Raw genomic sequence first — 19651 nt, forward strand, 5'->3', positions numbered from 1 at the left:
ACATAATACCTGACTGAGAGTCCGACGACATGGATTTAGATCCTGAATCAACTAAACTGACCTTAAGCAATTAATCTGATTTATGTGGGCTTCAGTTTTCCTAATCATAAAAATTAAATAAATGAAATGTAATCAAAATGTTTAAGCTGTGCCCAGATAATTTTTTCAAGATAGGCTTCTTTGGAAGGGTGTCTGCAAAGGTCCTAATTCTATATATAAATCTTTGTGAATATATTTATAAATGTATTTTTCTGAAGAGAGTGTCTATAGCTTTTATTCTATATTCTCTCAGGACAGATTCATTCAAATTGACAATTTCAACTTAATAAATCCCTAATTTCCATCCTCTGGTTCTAGCATCTCTCCTGATCCTACAGACTTGATCCTATTCAAGGGACACTTCAACCTAGCTACACTTAAAATGCAATATGCCCCAAACTCAATTCACTTTATTTTCCCAGGGAAACTTACGTTTCTTCTATATCTCAGTTGAAGATACCATCCACTATGCTTCTTTCTATTATCTAATCATAAATTCTTTCAGATGTTACCTCCTAGATTTTAAATGTTTTACATACACTAAAATATATTATAGAAAAAATTTAAGGTACAAATAAACAAAAAGGAACAAAATATTAAGAAAACCTAAAATTGTAACACTAAGAGATAACTACAACATATTGATGAAACGAGGGAATCCCAAAATCCAGATTTATTAAAAATTGTGTAAAACAGTCCCTTTGAGGAATTTTTTTTCATCCAGGGAAACAAAAAAATGCACTTGGGGCAAGTTTGGATAAGTAGGGATAGTGGGGCATGGCAGTCATGCTGTCTTTAGTCAAGAACTGCTACACACTTAGTGTGGTGGTGTGGGCAGGTTGTTCCTGTCATGAAATGAGCAAACATGTTGAAAGAATCTCAAAAAAAATTTCACTGAAGCCGAATTCAGTCTCTCACAACAGCGTTAGCTGGTACACTGATACTGATGAGTTCCTAGAACACTTACCTAGTGGGGGAGGCCTATACTACAAGGGGCCTCCTCTTCATAAAATAATTCCATTTTTGGGGGTCCCTCCTTATAAATATATCCTTGATGCCCTTCACATGCATATATAAATATATATTCATGCATATGCATATAATATATGCATATACTATACTATCTATGGATGGATCTATATTTTATTACATTTACAACACATTCATAATATTTATACATAATTTTATAATAGTTTTTATGATTATTTGTTTATGCATATATAAATATTTAAAATAAGAGGATCATATTATACATTCTACTAGATATTCTACTTGGTGGTTTCACCTAATGATATATGATAACCATCTTTCCATGTAGACAAATGTAAAACTATATTTATTGTTCAATGAATACATTTTTTTCATTGCATGAATATATCATTTTTTATCTATAACCAATTCCATATAGTTAGAAATGTGTTTGTTCCAACATGTTATTAGTATGAATAAAGCTAGAATTAGCAGTCTCAGAACTGTATCTTTGCTTACTTTTCCATATACTTCTGTATAATAAATTTACATGAGAATAGCTAAGATATTTTAATGTACACCATCAAATAACACCTAGAAATTCTTTATCAAGTTACATTTCAAAATAGCAACAAGAGAGAATGTTAGACATTCTCCCCAAAAAGAAGTAATAAATATTTGAGGTGACCAATATGCTAATTACCCTGATTTGATCATTCTACAATGTTTACATGTATCAAAACATTACATTGCACCTCCAAATATGTACAATTATTATTTGTCAACTTTAAAAAATGAGTCCATGAGATTACCCAAGGAAAATTTTTAAACATCAAGAAAGCAATAGCAGAAAGTTGTATTTTGCTTTCTTCCTTAATGTCTAAGCATTTTATTGTCATAAAAACACATAACACGCCGGGCTCGGTGGCTCAGCCTGTAATCCCGCGCCTTTGGGAGGCTGAGGTGAGTGGATTGCCTGAGCCCGCGGGTTCGAGACCCACCGGGGCAACTTGGCGAGACCTCATCTCTACAATAAATCAAAGATCAGCCGGGTGTGGTAGTGTGCACCTGTAGTTCCAGCTACTTGGAAGGCTGAGGAGGAAGGATTGCCGGAGCCCAGCAGGTCAAGGCTGCGGTGGCCGGGAGCGGCCACTGCACTCCAGTCTGGGCGACAGAGTGAGACTGCAACTCAAAAAAACAAAACAAAACAAAACAAACAAACAAACAAAAAACACATAACACTATCTTAAGTATTTTTAAGTGTACAGTACAGTAGCATTGACTAAATGTACCACATCTTGTTGTACAACAGATCTCTAGAACTTTTTCATCTTGCAAAACTGAAACTTTACACCAAGTGAGAGACAGGTTGTTTTTGTTTGTTTGTGCATTGATAACAGGATGGAGGAACTTACTGATATCTGTGGAAGAATTTAATTTTACTTCTTACCATAAGTTAAAATTCATCATTTACTTGGCAATTAGTTTTTGCCAAGGGAAAATAATAATCTGAAACCTAACTTACAGAAATAAAACCACAGTACATTAATCTGGTTTTCCAAACTACTTTACATTATGCTTAATTTTACTATTCTTCGAAGTGAAAATATACTAACAAGAGTGACACTGTAAATATTCCCTTGTGAAAGGAATTTAGATATTTCAATTCTATAACTGAAAAAGCAAGCCAGCCGTGATGGCTCACCTCTGTAATCCCAGCACTCTGGGAGACCAGGTGGGAAAATCACTTGAGCTCAGGAGTTCAAGATCACCTGGGGAACATAGTGAGACCTCATCTCTACAAAAAAATAAAAAACTTAGCCAGGTGTGGTGGTATGCACCTATAGTCCCAGCTACTCAGGAGGCTGATGCAGAAGAACTGCTTGAGTCCAGGAAGTCAAGACTGCGGTGAACCATGATTGTGCCACTGCCCTCCCGCCTAGACAACAGAGTGAGACTCTGACTCAAAAAAAAAAAAAAAAAAAAAAGGGAAGAAAGAAAAGCTATGAAAGAACATTATTAAATGGTCTCAACTTACAAAAAATTATATCCAAAATAACAAGTAGTCAGGAGTTTCAAAATCTGAATGCCTTTTAAATGCAGAATCACGAGTATATGCAATAAATAGGTTATCAGGTCAGCCCTAAATCAAACCTATTTAGCCCATAATATAGATTAAGATCTATCCATATACACACAAAAAATTAGAGAACAATACCATCGTAATTCTAACAATTAAATGAAAAAGAAAACCAATTATACTGCAATAGAAAAGTTATCTTGAATGCATGAGGAAAAGATTTAATTAGATAATAAAGTAGTGAAAAGAGATTCATAGATATCCTGAAAAAAACTTCTTTCATTTTTTTAAAAAACATCTTTAAGTTAAACTTGTTTTTTTAAAAAAACTTCTTTAAGTTTAACTTCTTTTTCTTTAGTTTTTCTTTTTAAAACTTCTTTAAGCTCTGAGAGTATTATAATATTGACACTTATATGTGATTTCATTGTTTTAAACCGAAGGTTCCTTATAAGAAGAGCATAACTCTTATATTTGTCAGTTTTGCTGAGGTTAATGCTATGGAGAAAGGACAACTTCTAAATGAACAAAAAATTGTGATAAAGGTAGAATGGAATGCAGGAGACTCTGGGAAAACCTGGCAAAGCTTGAAAAAGAAAAAAATAAACAAGGGAGTGAAAGATGAAATATACTACCTTGAGAAAGAGAATATTCATTAAAATGAACATGGTGGTGAAAAGTAAAATGTAGGAGGACATTAAGGGCTCACCACTGTGTTCATGGTCCTCCAAAGAAAGGAATAAGGTTTTAGAAGGTAAATGCTTAAATCATACAAAATTTGGCACTAACGACTGTCATAATGGACTCAGAAAAACTTGATAGCTGAAAACAGAGGAAGGCAAAGGGTAGTCTCAAAGTTGGTGGGTGGAAAATAAATAATACAGTAAACTTATAATAGATCATTTATATGCAAAGATGTTCTTAAGGTTGGTGTTTACAACAAGGGAAGAACTCCTTTGCATAAATACTTCATAGGACTGCATAAACACAAATGTGAATGTGAAAGCAATGCTAACAAAACATTTACAACCTTCCTCAACATTATTATAAATCATTATTTGAAATGTTTTCTGTTGTTGAACTTAAATTGCTTTTTGAAACCAAAAGTTGCCTTATACCTCAACTTTCCTTTGGGTTCTTTTAAACATATCTTTTCTGAAAGAAAATTTGAAATAAACATTATAGAGTTTAAGGCAATATGAACTTTTAATATTCTCACTAAATCAGCTAATGTAAATTCTAAGGAAATATGTATAGTAGATGGTTTTGTAAACCTGAGACAGTTTGTTTTTATAAAGGTTATGTGTTTGTGTATGTTTCAGACAGAAAGAGAAAGAGAGAGAGAGAAAGAGGGAAGGAAAGAGGGAGGCAGATAGAGAGGGAGAGAGAGAGACAGAGAGAGAGAGGAAGGGAGGCAGAGACAGAGACAGAGAAAAAAAGAGAAAAAAAGAGACAGGGAAGAGAGACAGAGCAAGAGGACAGAATAGAGAGATTTTTAAAAACTTTATATACTATATCAGAAGTTTGAAATCACAATAAACAACTAATTTATCACACTCTAAAATAGTTCAAGCATAAATATTATTTTTTCATATATTTTAAATGATAAAATCAGACAAGAGTGGAAGTTAAATGTGTAGCATATATGGCAACTAGTAATTGATTTTTTTTTTTAATTTTGTTATTATTTTAAAAAAATATGGAATGCTTCATGAATTTGCGTGTCATCCTTGCACAGGGGTCATGCTAATCTTCTCTGTATCGTTTCAATTTTAATATATGTGCTGTCAAAGTGAGCACAATTAGTTTATTTTTAAACAATAATATTGCTGTTTTAACAGCTTTATTGAGATATAGTTCATATATTATACAATTCACCCATTTAAAAGCATTCAGTTCAAAGGCTTCTTTTAGTATATTGAGTTGTGCATTCCCAACCACAATTCAATTTTAGAACTTTTTATTTTCGTAAAAATAAACTCTACACCCCTTATCTGTTACCTCCTGATTCTCTTAATCCTCTAGCCGTAGGCAACCTCTAATCTACTTTTGACTCTTTAGATATATGTATTCTGGATATCTCATGTAAATGGGTGACAACCCATTTACATGAGATATCCAATGTATAGTCTTTTGTACTTGGCTTTTTTCACTTAGCATAATGTTTCCAAGGTTCACCTACAATGTAGAATGAATCAGAACTTCATTTCTTTTTATTGCCCAATAATATTCTATTATATGGATTTATCACATTTTGTTTATCTATTCATCAGTTGATGCACATTTGGGTTATTTCTATTTTTACGTGGCTGATAGGAATAACGCTACTATGAATGTCCACATTTAAGTTTTGTATAGACATGTTTTCATTTCTCTTGAGTATATACCAGAGTGGAGTTGCCGAGTTATATGGCAACTTCTTTTTTTTTTTTTTTTTTTTTAATTGTTTTTCTGTTTGTCTCACTCTGTTGCCCAGGCTGGAGTGCAGAGGCATACTCGTGGCCACCGCAGCCTTGATAAACTGGGCTCAGGCAATCCTTTCTCCTGTTTTTTAAATTTTTAGTAAAACAAAGTTTATTAGAGGAAAAAGAGAGGAAGAAAAGAGAGACATGCCAGAGCTGGCATGGGCGAGAGAAACTGCCGGTAACTTCTATGTTTACCTTTTTGAGCAACTGCCACACTGCAACATTTTATATCCCAACTAGGAACGTATGCAGCTCCAATTTCTTCACATTCCCACCAACCCTTGTTATTATCTGTCTTTTTTATTATACTTATTTTAGTGTGTATGAAATGGTATCTCGCTGTGGTTTTGACTTACATTTACTTTCCGTGGGCTTACTGGTCATTTGTATGTTTTCTTTAGATAAATGTCTACTCAGATTTTTGTTCATATTTAATCAGGTTGTCTCTTTATTGTTGAGCTATAATAGGTCTTTACATATTCTATACATAAGTCTTTTATTGGATATATGATTTGAAAACATTTTCTCACATTCCGTGGGTTGTCATTTTAATTTCTTGATAGTCTCTTTGGAAAACCAAAAGTTTTAAATTTGGGGTAGGTTCAGCTTTTGTATTTTTTCTTTTGTTACTTATGCTTTTGGTGAGCAAAGGTATTGTTTTTATATGGTGACATTTACATTCATTACTTACGTCAGAAATAAAATATCTACTGAAATTGTATAATGATGCTTCTGACTTTATTTTTAAAAGTTTACTCTTAGTTTGATCACATGGTTTGAAAAACATTTTTCATTTGAACTATCAAAATAGCCAAACTTAATGCAGGAGACACCCTTATGGAAACTGGAACTGGCAACCAATTCCTGATCAAAACCCCAAGTGCCCATGCCATAAGAGATAAGATAGACAAGTGGGACCTCATCAAACTGACAAGCTTCTGCAAAGCAAAATAAACCATCAAGAGAGCAGGGAGATAGTCCACAGAATGGGAAAAAATATTTGTCAACTGTATATCTGACAAAGGCCTAACATCTAGGGTCTACAAGGAACTCAAATGCACTGAAAGGAAAAAAAAAAACAGCCCCATTAAAAAGTGGGCAAAGGACATGAATAGACACTTCTCATAAGAAGATATACAGTCAGCCAACAGACACACGAAAAAATGTTTAGGCTCACTTATCATCAGAGAAATGCAAATCAAAACCACACTGAGATACCACCTAACCCCAGTAAGAATGGCCATCATTAATAGCAAACAACAACAGATGCTGGTGAGGATGTGGAGAAAAAGGAACGCTTCTACACTGCTGGTGGGAATGCAAACAAGTGCAACTTCTTTGGAAGACAGTGTGGCAATTTCTGAAAGAACTAGAAATTGACCTTCCATATGACCCAGCAATCCCCCTATTGCGAATACACCCAGAGGAATTCAAAACATTCTACAAAAGAGATAATTGCACACTCTTGTTTGTTGCAGCTCTATTCACAATAGCAAACTGTGGAGCCAACCAGGCTGCCCATGGAAGCTGGACTGGATTAAAAAATGTGGTATATATACACAATGGAATATTATGTAGCCATAAAGGACAAACATATGGATTTTGCAGCAACTTGGATGGATTTAGAGTCTATCATACTCAGTGATCTATCACAGAAACAAAGAACAGAGTACCAAATGTTCTCACTTATAAGCAGACCTTGAACAATTATCATAATACTATAAGAAAGAGACTGGCAGTAGCGGGAAACTGCCGGGGGGGTGGGGGGGTTGGGATTAGCAGTTGAGGGAAACAGCCAAGGGAGGGAAGGGCACACCTCATCAACAAGGGTACCTGCATAATGAACATAACCCTGAATTGTACCCCACATCTTTAAAATAAAAAAAAGCCAAACTTACTGCATCTAATTCTTTTGAAAAGAGTGAACAAATATTTACTAGGAACCTATAGCAAACTCTGAAATAGAGTTGGCCTTAGTTCTTTCAAGGTGGGACACTATAAAAACAAAAATATATTTTGGTGCCATGGTGCAAATGACTAAACATGTAAATAATAATCTAAGATAGGTATTATACGGTAGGGAAAGTGAAGACCAGAGTAGTTAAGTAACCTGCCCAAGATCTCTGTTAGTAGATGGAAGAGTTTGATTTCTTGCCTATCTAACTTTAATGACTGTGATCTTCATTACTCCATTAGCTATTCAACAAGCCCCGGTGAAATATTATGTTGCTTTCTAGAACTATAAATCTCAGGAGACTTTAGTCACAAAACAAGGGGCAGTAAAGACATATCTGAGTAAAACTCCCCTCTCTTTCATGACATTGTGAATACAGATGCTACCTCTGTATCGATGAGCCTTCAAAAGAAATTTGGTGATGCTAATTAAGAACAAATTGGGTCTCTTTCCTGAAAAGACATGTTTGCCAGAAAACAGAGTACCTGGACATTGGCAAAGTCGACACGGTTGAGGTCATTGAGCATCTGGTTGATTTGGGAAGTGTTCTGAAGCACTGCACGAGCTGCCTGGGCCAGGTGATTGAGCGACGTGTATCTTCGCAGAGTCTGGGCAAAGGCACTTACAGCGGCAACCTGTAAAGAAATCCAATTATGTTGGAACTCTTTTCTCCTCCAGTAAAAGAAATCACTGCAATCTTTGAATCGTTTTTCCCTTGCCAAATTTTTAACACTCCCCTCTGACACTTATTTCAAATTCATTTGGTAAAAGAGTTTACTTGTAAATTATAGCATTTTAATTTCTAAACCAAGTATTACTTTCCTTTTAAAAGTATGTTGAGGTCAAGACTAAAACAAACTCCCACATTTTTAGACATCTGAGTGCAGTATTAATTAAATCAGTCTAACAAGTAACTACTCAACCACAGCAAGAAATGACTTTGTCTAGGGAAGCAGGAAAAAAATGTTAGTTTTCATTTATTTTTCTTTTTTGCTCTTTAGGACAGTCAACTGAAAACTAGGTAAGTTTTAAAAATCTCTTTTTAGAAAACAAAACTACACATATCCACTTTTTAAATTGGATTTCAAAGAATACATTTCAGAGAATTACCATTCAGATTTATTCTTATTACCTTTATTTTATAAACATGGGTGAAATGATAGCATTCATAGCCTTTATTAGTAAATATATAGCTAATAAACTTCTCAAACAACTAGAAGAACTGTTTTTCAGAGTTTGAATTTCTTTAAAAGGGTTATCTAGGATCACTCTAATGCCTCTGATAATGTACTTTCTACTCTTCTCCATGCTGTTCTGTGCCCAGGACGTTTGACCTAAAAACATTAATCTCTTTAGTCTTATGGCTTCCAGTTGGGTTTAACCAGTGATAGGTGTTGGTAGGAGAATGAAGACTGTGAAGAAGGAGCGTTGGAGCATTTATTCCCAACAACCTCTGCTTTCACCCTGTTTGAACAGAACCTGCTTTTCTTTTCTAAGGCCATCATGGTCATGGGGAAAGAAAGAATCTCCTAAAGCCATAACTTTTACCTCTTACCCTTTCAGACCCAGGGATAGTTAGGACTTCCCACTATTACTAGCCCTAGGGTGCTTCAGCATCTCTCCTTAGTTTTCTCAACTTTGTTCATATATTTGAAACTCTTCTTAAACTCTCTTCAATTTTCCCCTCCTCTTTGGATGCACAGCTTGTTTCCTGCTGGGACCCTGATCCAGTTTATGTTAAATGATATCACAGACAATGAAAAAAAAAGATCTAGATAAATACCTAAATCTCATAATCTCATGGAAATTTTCTTACATGTACAACAGATCTAATGACTCTAATCTTTTAAAAACTATATTAAAAGTTTTAACATATTTACATGAAGGCACAGTATTGCATTAAATCATTATGGGTATGTAAGAAGTAACTAGTTCAGCAGTCAGTATGCTGAATGGTGGAGGGTATTCACAGGGCAAAGAATGGCCTATCTTGATAGTGAGCTATTTTAGGACTATGTGGAACTTGGAGGAAGCACATATACCCTCAAAAAAGTCTTACACTGTTTTCTATTTTTATTGTTTAAATTAATCCAGTATATACTACGTGCTAGGCTCTGGGTTAAGTGCCTCACATATATTATCTTGCTCAATTCTTATAACCATCCTATTATGATTTAAAGAGTTTAAGCAGCTTGCTCAAGGTTACACAGAAACTCCACTATAGTGGTGGGATTTGAACCCAGACATTTTGATTCTAATGGTCATGGTGTGTAGAATGTTCTTTCCTCTGTCAAGGTAAATTATCTTCACTGACTGAGTACTCAGGGGGAAAAAGGCTGCATATCTGTGAAAGTGGAAGGGCAGAAGGCACTGTCTACCATGGTGAAACATCCAGATCAACTCTGGAGGTCAATGAGATAGCCAGTTTTGCAGCTAGATTGCTACCACATTTGACTTGATGACTTTGGGAAGTGAAGTTTTTTTTAGCTACTTGAAGTACCATTTCAAATGTGACTGACTTTGAAATTTGCATAGGATTCTTCTATCATAATCAAGTTGAATCTCCCTTTTTTGTCCAGTTCAATGTGCCAAAGAGAACTTTAGATGATGATGGATATTTCTATATATGGGCAGCCCAGTATGGCAGCCACCAGCCACATAGGGTTATTGAGCACTTGAAATGCAGCTAGTAAGACTAAGGAACTAAATTTTTCATTTCAATTAAATTTAAAATTGAAATTTAAATAGCCACATGTGCTCATCCTACTGAACTGACAGTACAGCTATAGAGCAACAAGCAATTAAATGCTGTTTTCTATATGTTTTAGAAATAGAAAGTCTTATTGCAAACTTTAAGCCAAAGCTTAAAGATGAGAGCTACTTGTATTCCCATAGAGCCTTATCAGCCTCAAGAACTTCAATCTATTAACTTTGTCTCCAAATTAAAAGACAAGGCATACTGTTGGGAGTCTGATAGTAAATATAGTCACTGACAAAAAGCCATGAATGTAATTTCTGGATCAAAATTTATTTAGATAAAATTTAGAATCAGCCCAATTTTGCCATGGGGACATGCTCACCAATTAACCTAAAGTAATTTGGCTAGTAAGGGATAAAGTAGAGACAAGAATTCCTATCTCCAGCTAAATAATCCACTTTCCTGAGATACACTGATCGAATTACAATTGTTCACTTGAAGAAACTATTACTTGATTCACAAAAGTGTTCTCCTATGTTAAAAAAAAAAAAAAAGCAAAACATGCTGATGAAGGAAAAGAACATTAATTTATATGAACATTTCAGAATATGATGAGTATAATAGGAAATTTTAAAAATTGAAAATTCTTTCAAATGGGAACTCTTGAACATTCTAGGCTATTCTTTTTAATATTTCAAATTAAGCATATAGGCTTATATGCTTTTGATATATAGTTTAGAATATATATCTAATATGCTATTTAGAAAAGGGCTTGTAAATGTGCCACAATTAAAATGCTTCTCTATTCTCTTTGAAAGGAGCATTATCAAATAATATCTCTTGTGCAAGTCCTTTACTACATGGTTATAAAATACAAATATAAAAATCAGTTTCAAAAGATTCTATATTTTATAATACCATATTTTTCATTACACCCTTTGAAGTTCAGAGTTAAGAATAATTCCCTAAACACAAAAGAAAAAGCAAAGACATAAAGTGCACCTTGGTTTGTATCATTCTTTGTGGAATATTGTTCATGGCATTGGAAAGCCAACCTTCAAGGCTTTTTGCAAAATTTCGAATGGCTTGGGTCAAGGCACCTAAATGTTAAAGAATAAAAGCAGAATGAAAAAGATACCAAAGAACAATAATCTTTATGCTAGAATAAGGAAAAACACTTGTACACAACATCTGATAAAGCACAGAACTCATATTGTCCTCATTGACAAAAACTTTAACAATATTCCTAATTTTTAAAAGCACCAAGAATTATACTTTGGGCTTTTTCTTTAGAGTTATTTTGTTCCCAGATATTTCCCAGGCACTTTCTTTGGGAAACACAAATATTCAAACATTTTTGCTTATAGCAACATATACCAGTTGTGAATATACATATGGAATTTTCTATCTTGGACAAAACACTCTTTTCATTAAGTTTTTTGCTAAAGCCTATGTATTTTCTTTGTAAATTCTTTATCTGTTTTTTCAAATTCTTAATCTATTTTCATTTATATAGTTAAAAAGAAAAATAATGCAAAGCTTTCTCTCTTTCTCTATGCATCTGTTTACTTAGAACCTATAAATAGGAGCAGTTGTCTCATTCATGTTGAAAAGTAAAGTAAACTGTCTTGTAAATTTTAGATAACTATTTCCCTTTCACTTGGCAGGTAGAGATAAAAGATCAATGTGATAAAACTGCTGTCACAGAAACTGATATTCTTAAAACATTCCTTAAAAGTTCATTTTATATTCTTCACATATGTGTTAAAATCTGAAACAGGGATAGGTCCCATGACAGGAGATTTTAAGGTGGCCATAAAATGATTAGAAGCATCTTCAGTTATCAGTGATGACTATGACTATTTCATAAGAAGAGATCTGCTTACGGAGGTTGCTATATATCAGGAGACAGAATTCTTCTCTTGTTCAACAAGTAATTCAATCAGTAGTATTTTACTTCCTCTGTGCCCAAGGTTCAGTAGTGTAGGCAGCAGTTTTCGAAATGTAATAGATAAGAATTTGAAGCACCCACAACATAAACTTAATCTCTAATTTTATCTGCTCTAATGTGATAGGTATCAAAATATGTTGTCTACTATAAGAAACAGAGAAGTTACGTTTTTGGCCAAAGCTCCCAAGAACATTAATATTAATGATGGGCTTAAATTCCTTAGTTTTTCTCTCTATGCTCAAATGAGTCAAATGAGACAGACGTGCTTCTCTATTATGTTTGTTAAAAGCAGGTTTTAGAAATAATTTAGTTTACTCAAGTTATTTGGAGAAGATATAAATTTTACCATCCCAATAATAAAAACAACTAAATGCTTTTTAAAAAAAAAGTTGGTTTAACTGGTCAAAACTGGACAGAAAAGATTGAAACGGACTAAATTTTGGTTAGTAAAAACACTCAAGAAGAGCAGCTCTTAGCCACAAGAATCATCTATTGGAAACGCTGAATCAGAAATTTCTTGAGAATGAATCTTTTGAAATCTTCAAAGTTTCCCACTTTATCCAAAAGAGAAAAAAGAAAAAAAATATATTTTTCTGTTGTATTATGTACTAGAACCATGGAGGGCAGGCATGAATGGAAATGAAAAAGAGTGAAAAAAAAATTAACAACCCTCTTTGAAACAGTAAAATTTTATTCAAGATTCAATTTGGCAATCTGGATTTTTTATTTTTCCTACAATTAATATACAATAACTATTTAATCTGAAAAAAATTCAAAAACCTATAAATGTTACTTTAAAAAATTTAATATGGGCCTTTTTTACTTAGATAAATTAGGCATAAAGGAGACTGTCATATAAAAAGATATTTTGTATATTAAATAATTGTGAGTTTTTACTTTTTTGTACTAAATGATATTCTTGGCTACCCTTAATTGTACTCACAATTGCACATTTAAGTATTACCCATTGAGTTCTCATACAATACTTTACAATTAATTTTTTTCATTTTTTCAGATAAATGTATTTTAGAATATAGTAGCTTCAAGCTGACTTTAAATTAGTGTGATATGCAGACTTTTTAGCTAAAAAAAGAAATCCCATCTGGACAGAAAATGGTAGAGTGAAGCACTAGTAGCCAGGAAAATACAATTTTTAAAAATAAAATAAAATTTGCTCTCTCTACAACGATTCACGTAAGTACAAAATTGTGCAGATTGACTCTAACAACTTTTAAAGACTCATGAATGGATGGTTTGGAATTTAAAATCTATTCCAAAGCTGACTTGTCTCAACCTGCTCAAGATTAATATTAAAATCCATACAGCCAGAAGATAGCCATCTAAACTGTATTTTAAGCTTTATTTTGCTAAGGCCTATTGTAGAATGGGAATTAAATTTCCAAATTTCCTTGGTAGGGTGGTAGATTAGTGCATCTTGTAATTTCAGAAAAAACTATAAAACTATTCACATATCTGCTGAATGTGGAGACAAACTATTGACAGAACAAACTGATTTTCAAATTGAAATTTGCAAAAGACAAAGGTCAAGTGTATCATGTATTTAAGATTATGGGGCTTAAAGTCAACTAAAATCGATACAATTAAAATTAGGGAACTGTTAAATTCACAAGTTAATATCTTGTGATGCTGCTATAGAAACAAGATATTTTAGAATTTTTTAATGAATACTGATGTTGATTTGCCTCAAAAAATAAAGCATTCACTGACATCCCTTCTTATATCTCATGAGAGAAACTGTATATTGGTGGCAAGATGTCATAGGCTAATGAGCTAGCCTATACAACTTCTGTTAAACATCTCTAGAGATTATCAGTCAGCACAGGGAGCAAGAGAAAAACAAGGAAAATCCGATTCTGGAACATAAATCAGTAGGGAATTTAGATCGTGAAAATTTCCATGACAACATCACTTTTAACCAATCTTTAATCATGAAACTTGGTGCAGATAGAGTGGAACACATTAATAATCTATCAAATTGTGAGACAGTGTTAGCTAGATTTGTTTTAATTACTCCTATATAAATTGTGTTCATTTATATTATATGTAAATATGTTTAAACATATATTTTTAGGTGGTGGGGAACATATAACTCATACCTTCCACTGCTGTCTATTATATTTAGAAAAAAAAAGGAAGTCTAAGCATACAAATGTTAGTATCTTTACCTTCTACTAAATACTTATTTTTATATTTTCTAGAATAATTTAACACAAATAATCTGCAAACAATGTACTTGAAGTACATGATTGCCAATTGCACAAAATAAATGATTGCTTTTATTTTATTAATGTCAACATAGAGTAGACACTGTCCCATTTCTTTAAAAGTTAAGGTCACTAATATGTGCTCATATAGACGTAAGCATAAAATAGTTTCAACTGCCTCGGACAGTATCTGTAGTAGCATTTATACTGATAACTTGCAGAAAATAGCTTTGTTTGTTACAAGGTAGTTTTAAAAGCATCATACTTAAAAAGGTAATCTAACCTATCTATGTAATTCTGATTTTCTTTGTAGCGGGATTACAATGCTTGTGTAATTACATAGATTTTTCTCTCAAAATGCCAGTTTACCATACTGTTCATGGAAACTGCATTCACAGTTCTTAACAAATGACAAAGTAAATGCTTTTATAATGGAATTCAACTTTACTGGAAATCAAGATAAATTCATTTCAAATCAAAAGAAACCATGAAAGAGACTGGTCTAGCAATTACAGATTTCAGTAATTTTTGGCTTTATGAGGGGGGATTGTGTCCTTGGGTAGAATAATTTTTAAATGGTTGACTGGCCTGGTAGTTTCTGTAATTAGTTTATTGGATCTGTTACATCTACAGGCTGGCTTTTTTTTTTTTTTTAATCGAAAGATTGGAAAACAAATCATCTTCTCCTTTTTACTACAGTTTTTTTCTCTATGCTGCTTTCATGCAATACTCTGTGCTGCATGTTTTCTATTTGGCAAATCTAAATGAAATTAGAATCATCCTAGATTGCAATGTCACTTCCCGAAACTTCCTGGGTGGAATGTATGAGAACAAAAGCATCCGTACTCGTCTGCATTTAACTTACTAGGAATAGGTCTAAGGACGTCGGGGATGAGAATCTCCACCAAAGCCTGGTACATCCCATGGTCACAGTTACACATCCATTTCAGGATAGACTCATGTTTGCACAGAGTTATCAGCTTTGCTTTCGGAAGTCGACTTTCTATTTCACTCAGATTGCTGGTGTGAATAAATGTAGCAAATGAATAGATGGCAAATGAGGATAAAAAAGAAAATGGACTTTAAAAATAGTTTAAGTTTACCAAATATTACTGAGGTTAGAACTATACCACCATTGCATGGATGCCATACGGCTGGATATATATATAGAGAGATATATAAAACACTCCCCCAGAGCTGCCTATGTACATTCATATTTTCTGACGGTATGAAAGGCAGATATGATAGTAATTTCATGAGGATGAAATAACTCTACTGTAGTCCCCCAAATCAGTACGATCGGGAGCTATATATATATATGTATATATATATATATACACTGAAACCTCAAGAGAGCAGTTTGTGGTTTATTTCTAGGATGGCCAATGCACCAATCTACTCAATGTTATCAGGTAAAGTTCACAACTGGTATACATATCTCTAATTTATTAGCTGTGACATCTACTCGGCCATGAAAATGAATTGGAAAAGCATATTGATTCTGACCTCGATTCAGTAATGGTAGTGCCATCAGTTGGAGTAGAGGGAGAATAGCGCCAGAATGTTTGCCACAATTTCTCTATCAGGCTAAACTGAAGATTCACAACAACATCCAATATTGCCTAAAAAACAAAAGGGATCAGTATTACCTTACAATATGATTTATGGAAGTTTGTGAGGAGAGTCTAATATGATGAGATTTTATGTGGTAAAGAGCTACCTTGACCTATAAATTAACATGGTGAAACTACACTAAATTTTGCCAATGGAAGAAACAAGGAAATTAGCTAGGAAAAAAAAATACTTCTTGAAAGATTAAGCAGGGTTACATATTTCTTTCATAATGACCTCAGACCCCACTCCTCATGCTTGCTTGCCTTCTCTCCATTTTATCTCTTACTTTTCCTGCATTCTTTTATCCACTGCGTCCTTTTGCCTCTATAGTTGTTGCTATTCTACCTTTTCTGAGACTCAGAAGGGTATGGAACACAGATTCAATTTATATCATTCCTCTTTAGTCTAGGTAAAAGAGGGCAGAAGTAAAGGGTGCAGAGGTACTTATATGTGGCAGATAGAATTAGGACTGAATTAGCTCTGTCTTAGCTGCTGATCAAGGGTTCCAGGATGTTCCCAGCCAAGGAGAGGCTGGGGCAGAAACCATGGAGTCAGCAGGCCTTCAGACAACAGTACTTCTCTGGGCATAGCAAGCACTGCCTTCCAGTCAACATCAGAGAATCCAATCTTGTTTCTGCATACTTCCTTTAGATAACAGCTTTAAGACAATCCCTTTGTAGACCTTGGGGTCTCAACTCCTCTTTTTCCTAAATTTTATCTCTTAGAACCATTTCCCAGCTGCATTAACGGCATTTTTAAAAATAATGCTAAGATCTACCACTTCCCCTATTAACCTTCAACGGTCATATTTAATTTTACCCTGCCATTGCAATTAGTTTATAAATTAACCTGCAGATAAAAGCAAGCACAAAACCAAAGAATAACTTGTATATGCAAAGAACACATGATTCTGTGATTACCTTCAGCATTAAAAGATAGAAGTAGTCAGTATAATGTGTTGGATGTCATTAGCACTGAGAACTAGGACAAGTAAAGGTAAAATAGTCCCATTAAGATCCACAAAATTCATGGAAGTTAAGAGACTATAGGGGACAATCTAGGGAGTCTATCGGAGTATTTTGGGCAAAAACAGCAAACCATAACTTTGTAATTCCAGAGGTTGGACCACCTGAGTAGATCTGGCCCTATAAATGATAAAGAAAATAATATGATGTTTCAAACATTCTAAGACCAATTCAAATATTTAAAAAAATCTGTTTGGGGGTACTATCTGGGAACCAGGATAAAAGGTTGCAAGTAGTTGAAAAATGAAAATGGAGAGAAGGAGACAGATTAATTAGCACACTCTTCAGTAAAATTAAAAATGCAAATTCAAGACTTGAAAATAAAGGGTATACATATGTCTCTCATCCCAGGCAAAAACCAAAACCCTCTCAAGAGGCAAATTATTGTAACTGCTTTCTCAAATTGCGACTTAGACATATTCCAAGAGATGTCTATAAAAGTGTAAAGCAACTATTAATACCTTACATACTTCTATAAATGAGATTGCTATAAGAACACTGTGCACATTTGTCAAAAGAAAAAAGTTGCAGCAACTTATAAAAAATTACACTTGCTCCTTCTATAACAAAATTAGTGATGTGTACAAATATCTTCGATAAACAAATGGTAAGAATTCCAAATACTAGGCAAAGCAGGCATATTAATTTTTCTTTAAAAATATAAACTATAGGAAATGTGAAATAAAGTAAGGCAAGTAAAAAAACTTCAGTGCCTCTTAAATTTAGTATCTCTTCAAATTAAATAATCTCAAATAACTCTTTTGAAAAAAGGCATTCACATCAGCTTAATTTGGGACAGTTTTACAAATGAATAAAACATTTCATCATTTGTCCACCTACTTTCAAATATGTTCAGGCTAAAATATATAGGAAAGTATAAATTAAAATAATCCATATTCTCCTGGTTTAGGGAAAATGACTATTTACAAGACTGGATAAGAAATTTATGCAGCTACATTTCAAAAGTTTTGAGGTTTGACAGGAAAAAATAATTCAATTTTTAAAAATTTTATATATGCTGCTCTTACCCATGAGAGAGATGGCACGAACACTAGTAACTGAAATAAATGGGGATTATTCTATGGACTACCGTCTCCCACAAAGACTATTACACATGTCCCTTTCATGTAATGTATATTTATTCCTGAGAATTGGTATGTTGATGAAAATTTTATAATCCAGACTATTTTAAACTTACTGAGAGAATTTGTCACTTAGAATAATCTTACTGTATATTCTTTAGTAATGTAAATAATCCTGCTCCAACTTAACATTTTGACTAAATATGAGAAACTTAAAAAAAATCCCTATAGGTTGATTTGTTTAAAGCAGTTTCACTTGAATACAGAGAAGTGAGAAACTGTTTAGAGAAATATTTATACAAAATTTTAATGAATAAGATGTTAGATGTAAAAAGAAAGACTTTTCCCCCTATATACATAAGGATAATCCAGAAATTCTCTAACCCTGGGAAAAGCACAATAGTCAAAGGGAAATGAATATTAAGTGGTTTTCATCTTTCCAAAAAATGCTGAAAACTGACAGGGCAAGCTGAAGAACTCTTCTGGCACACGCTATGTCAACAAGGAGAGAACTTGCCCTTGGTTCTAATAACCTAGCACCCTTGACAAGCACTCAGACTTTCTTAAGCAATTCTTATTTCTGGAGTGGAAAAAAAAATCTGTAAATTCTATGAGCCAAGACTTCTTACTGCATACTGCATTGTCAGCAGTCGGGAGGACTGCCTAGGAAATCCAGAGGATTATCTTTTACTCCTAAGTAGATCACAAATACCCCTGGAATAAAGCTACTTAAATTCTAAGTAAACTCCTCTTTCAAAAGGAGAAGCACTTAAGAAAACTCTTAACTGTAATCCGTTATCCCCTATCTACTAGGTGAATTGCAGATACATTAACATGCTGGCATGGAGAAATCGTACCTCTTAGACAATAAAGCCAATTCTGATGTGGGATACTCAGAATGAGAGCAGAAGTAGGGAGAGAAAACACCAAAAGGAACCTTTATTAACCACTAAAACGAAACAAAACAAAACAAAAGCTTCAAAGATCTCTGGAAGGAACATCTGAAGTGCTTTATTAAACATTTTCAGAAATTGTTTTCAATATAAACACACACTTATGATATAAAATTCAAAAGGTAAAAAGGGTCTATTGAAAAATTAAGTGTCTCTCCGCTCTCAGTTATCCAGTTTCCTTCACAAAGGCAAGCACTGTTAACATTTTCTTGTTCTTCCTTGTGGAACATATTACTTTTTCACTCAAATGATAATATGTTATACATACTTTCTTTGCACCTTACTTTTTACTTTAACATTCAATCTTGGAACTTGGTTTATTTTAGTATGTTTAGAGTTGTCTATTATTTTTAATGGCTGTATAGTATTTACTTTAAATACTGCACCATATTTTATTTATCAGTTTTCTATTAGATATTGAAATTATAACCAATCTTTTGCATTAAAAAGAATAATGCAAGAAATTCCCTTGTGCACTTGTCTTGTCACCCATATGTAAGTATTTTTGTAGGATAAATACCTAGGAGTGGAATTGCTGCATCAAAGGATTCATATTAGGATAGGCTTAAGAAATGGAGAATAAAATTTATTCTCACTTT

General features: G+C 33.5%; 1 protein-coding gene across 1 annotated transcript in view; it reads right to left on the minus strand.

The window, feature by feature from the left end:
* RFX3 (regulatory factor X3) overlaps nucleotides 1-19651 on the minus strand; it is a 309272-nt gene that overhangs the window by 34420 nt on the left and 255201 nt on the right. Inside the window, exons 10-13 of the mRNA XM_021715245.1 lie at nucleotides 15885-16000; nucleotides 15244-15398; nucleotides 11205-11302; nucleotides 7990-8139 (exon numbers count right to left, since the gene is read on the minus strand). Coding sequence (XP_021570920.1) covers nucleotides 7990-8139; nucleotides 11205-11302; nucleotides 15244-15398; nucleotides 15885-16000 — 519 coding nt within the window. The remainder of the gene's footprint in view (nucleotides 1-7989; nucleotides 8140-11204; nucleotides 11303-15243; nucleotides 15399-15884; nucleotides 16001-19651) is intronic.

Source organism: Carlito syrichta, unplaced genomic scaffold (genome assembly GCF_000164805.1).
Source record: "Carlito syrichta isolate Samal-C Ts95f unplaced genomic scaffold, Tarsius_syrichta-2.0.1 Scaffold306911, whole genome shotgun sequence".
NCBI classification, from domain to species: Eukaryota; Metazoa; Chordata; class Mammalia; order Primates; family Tarsiidae; genus Carlito; species Carlito syrichta.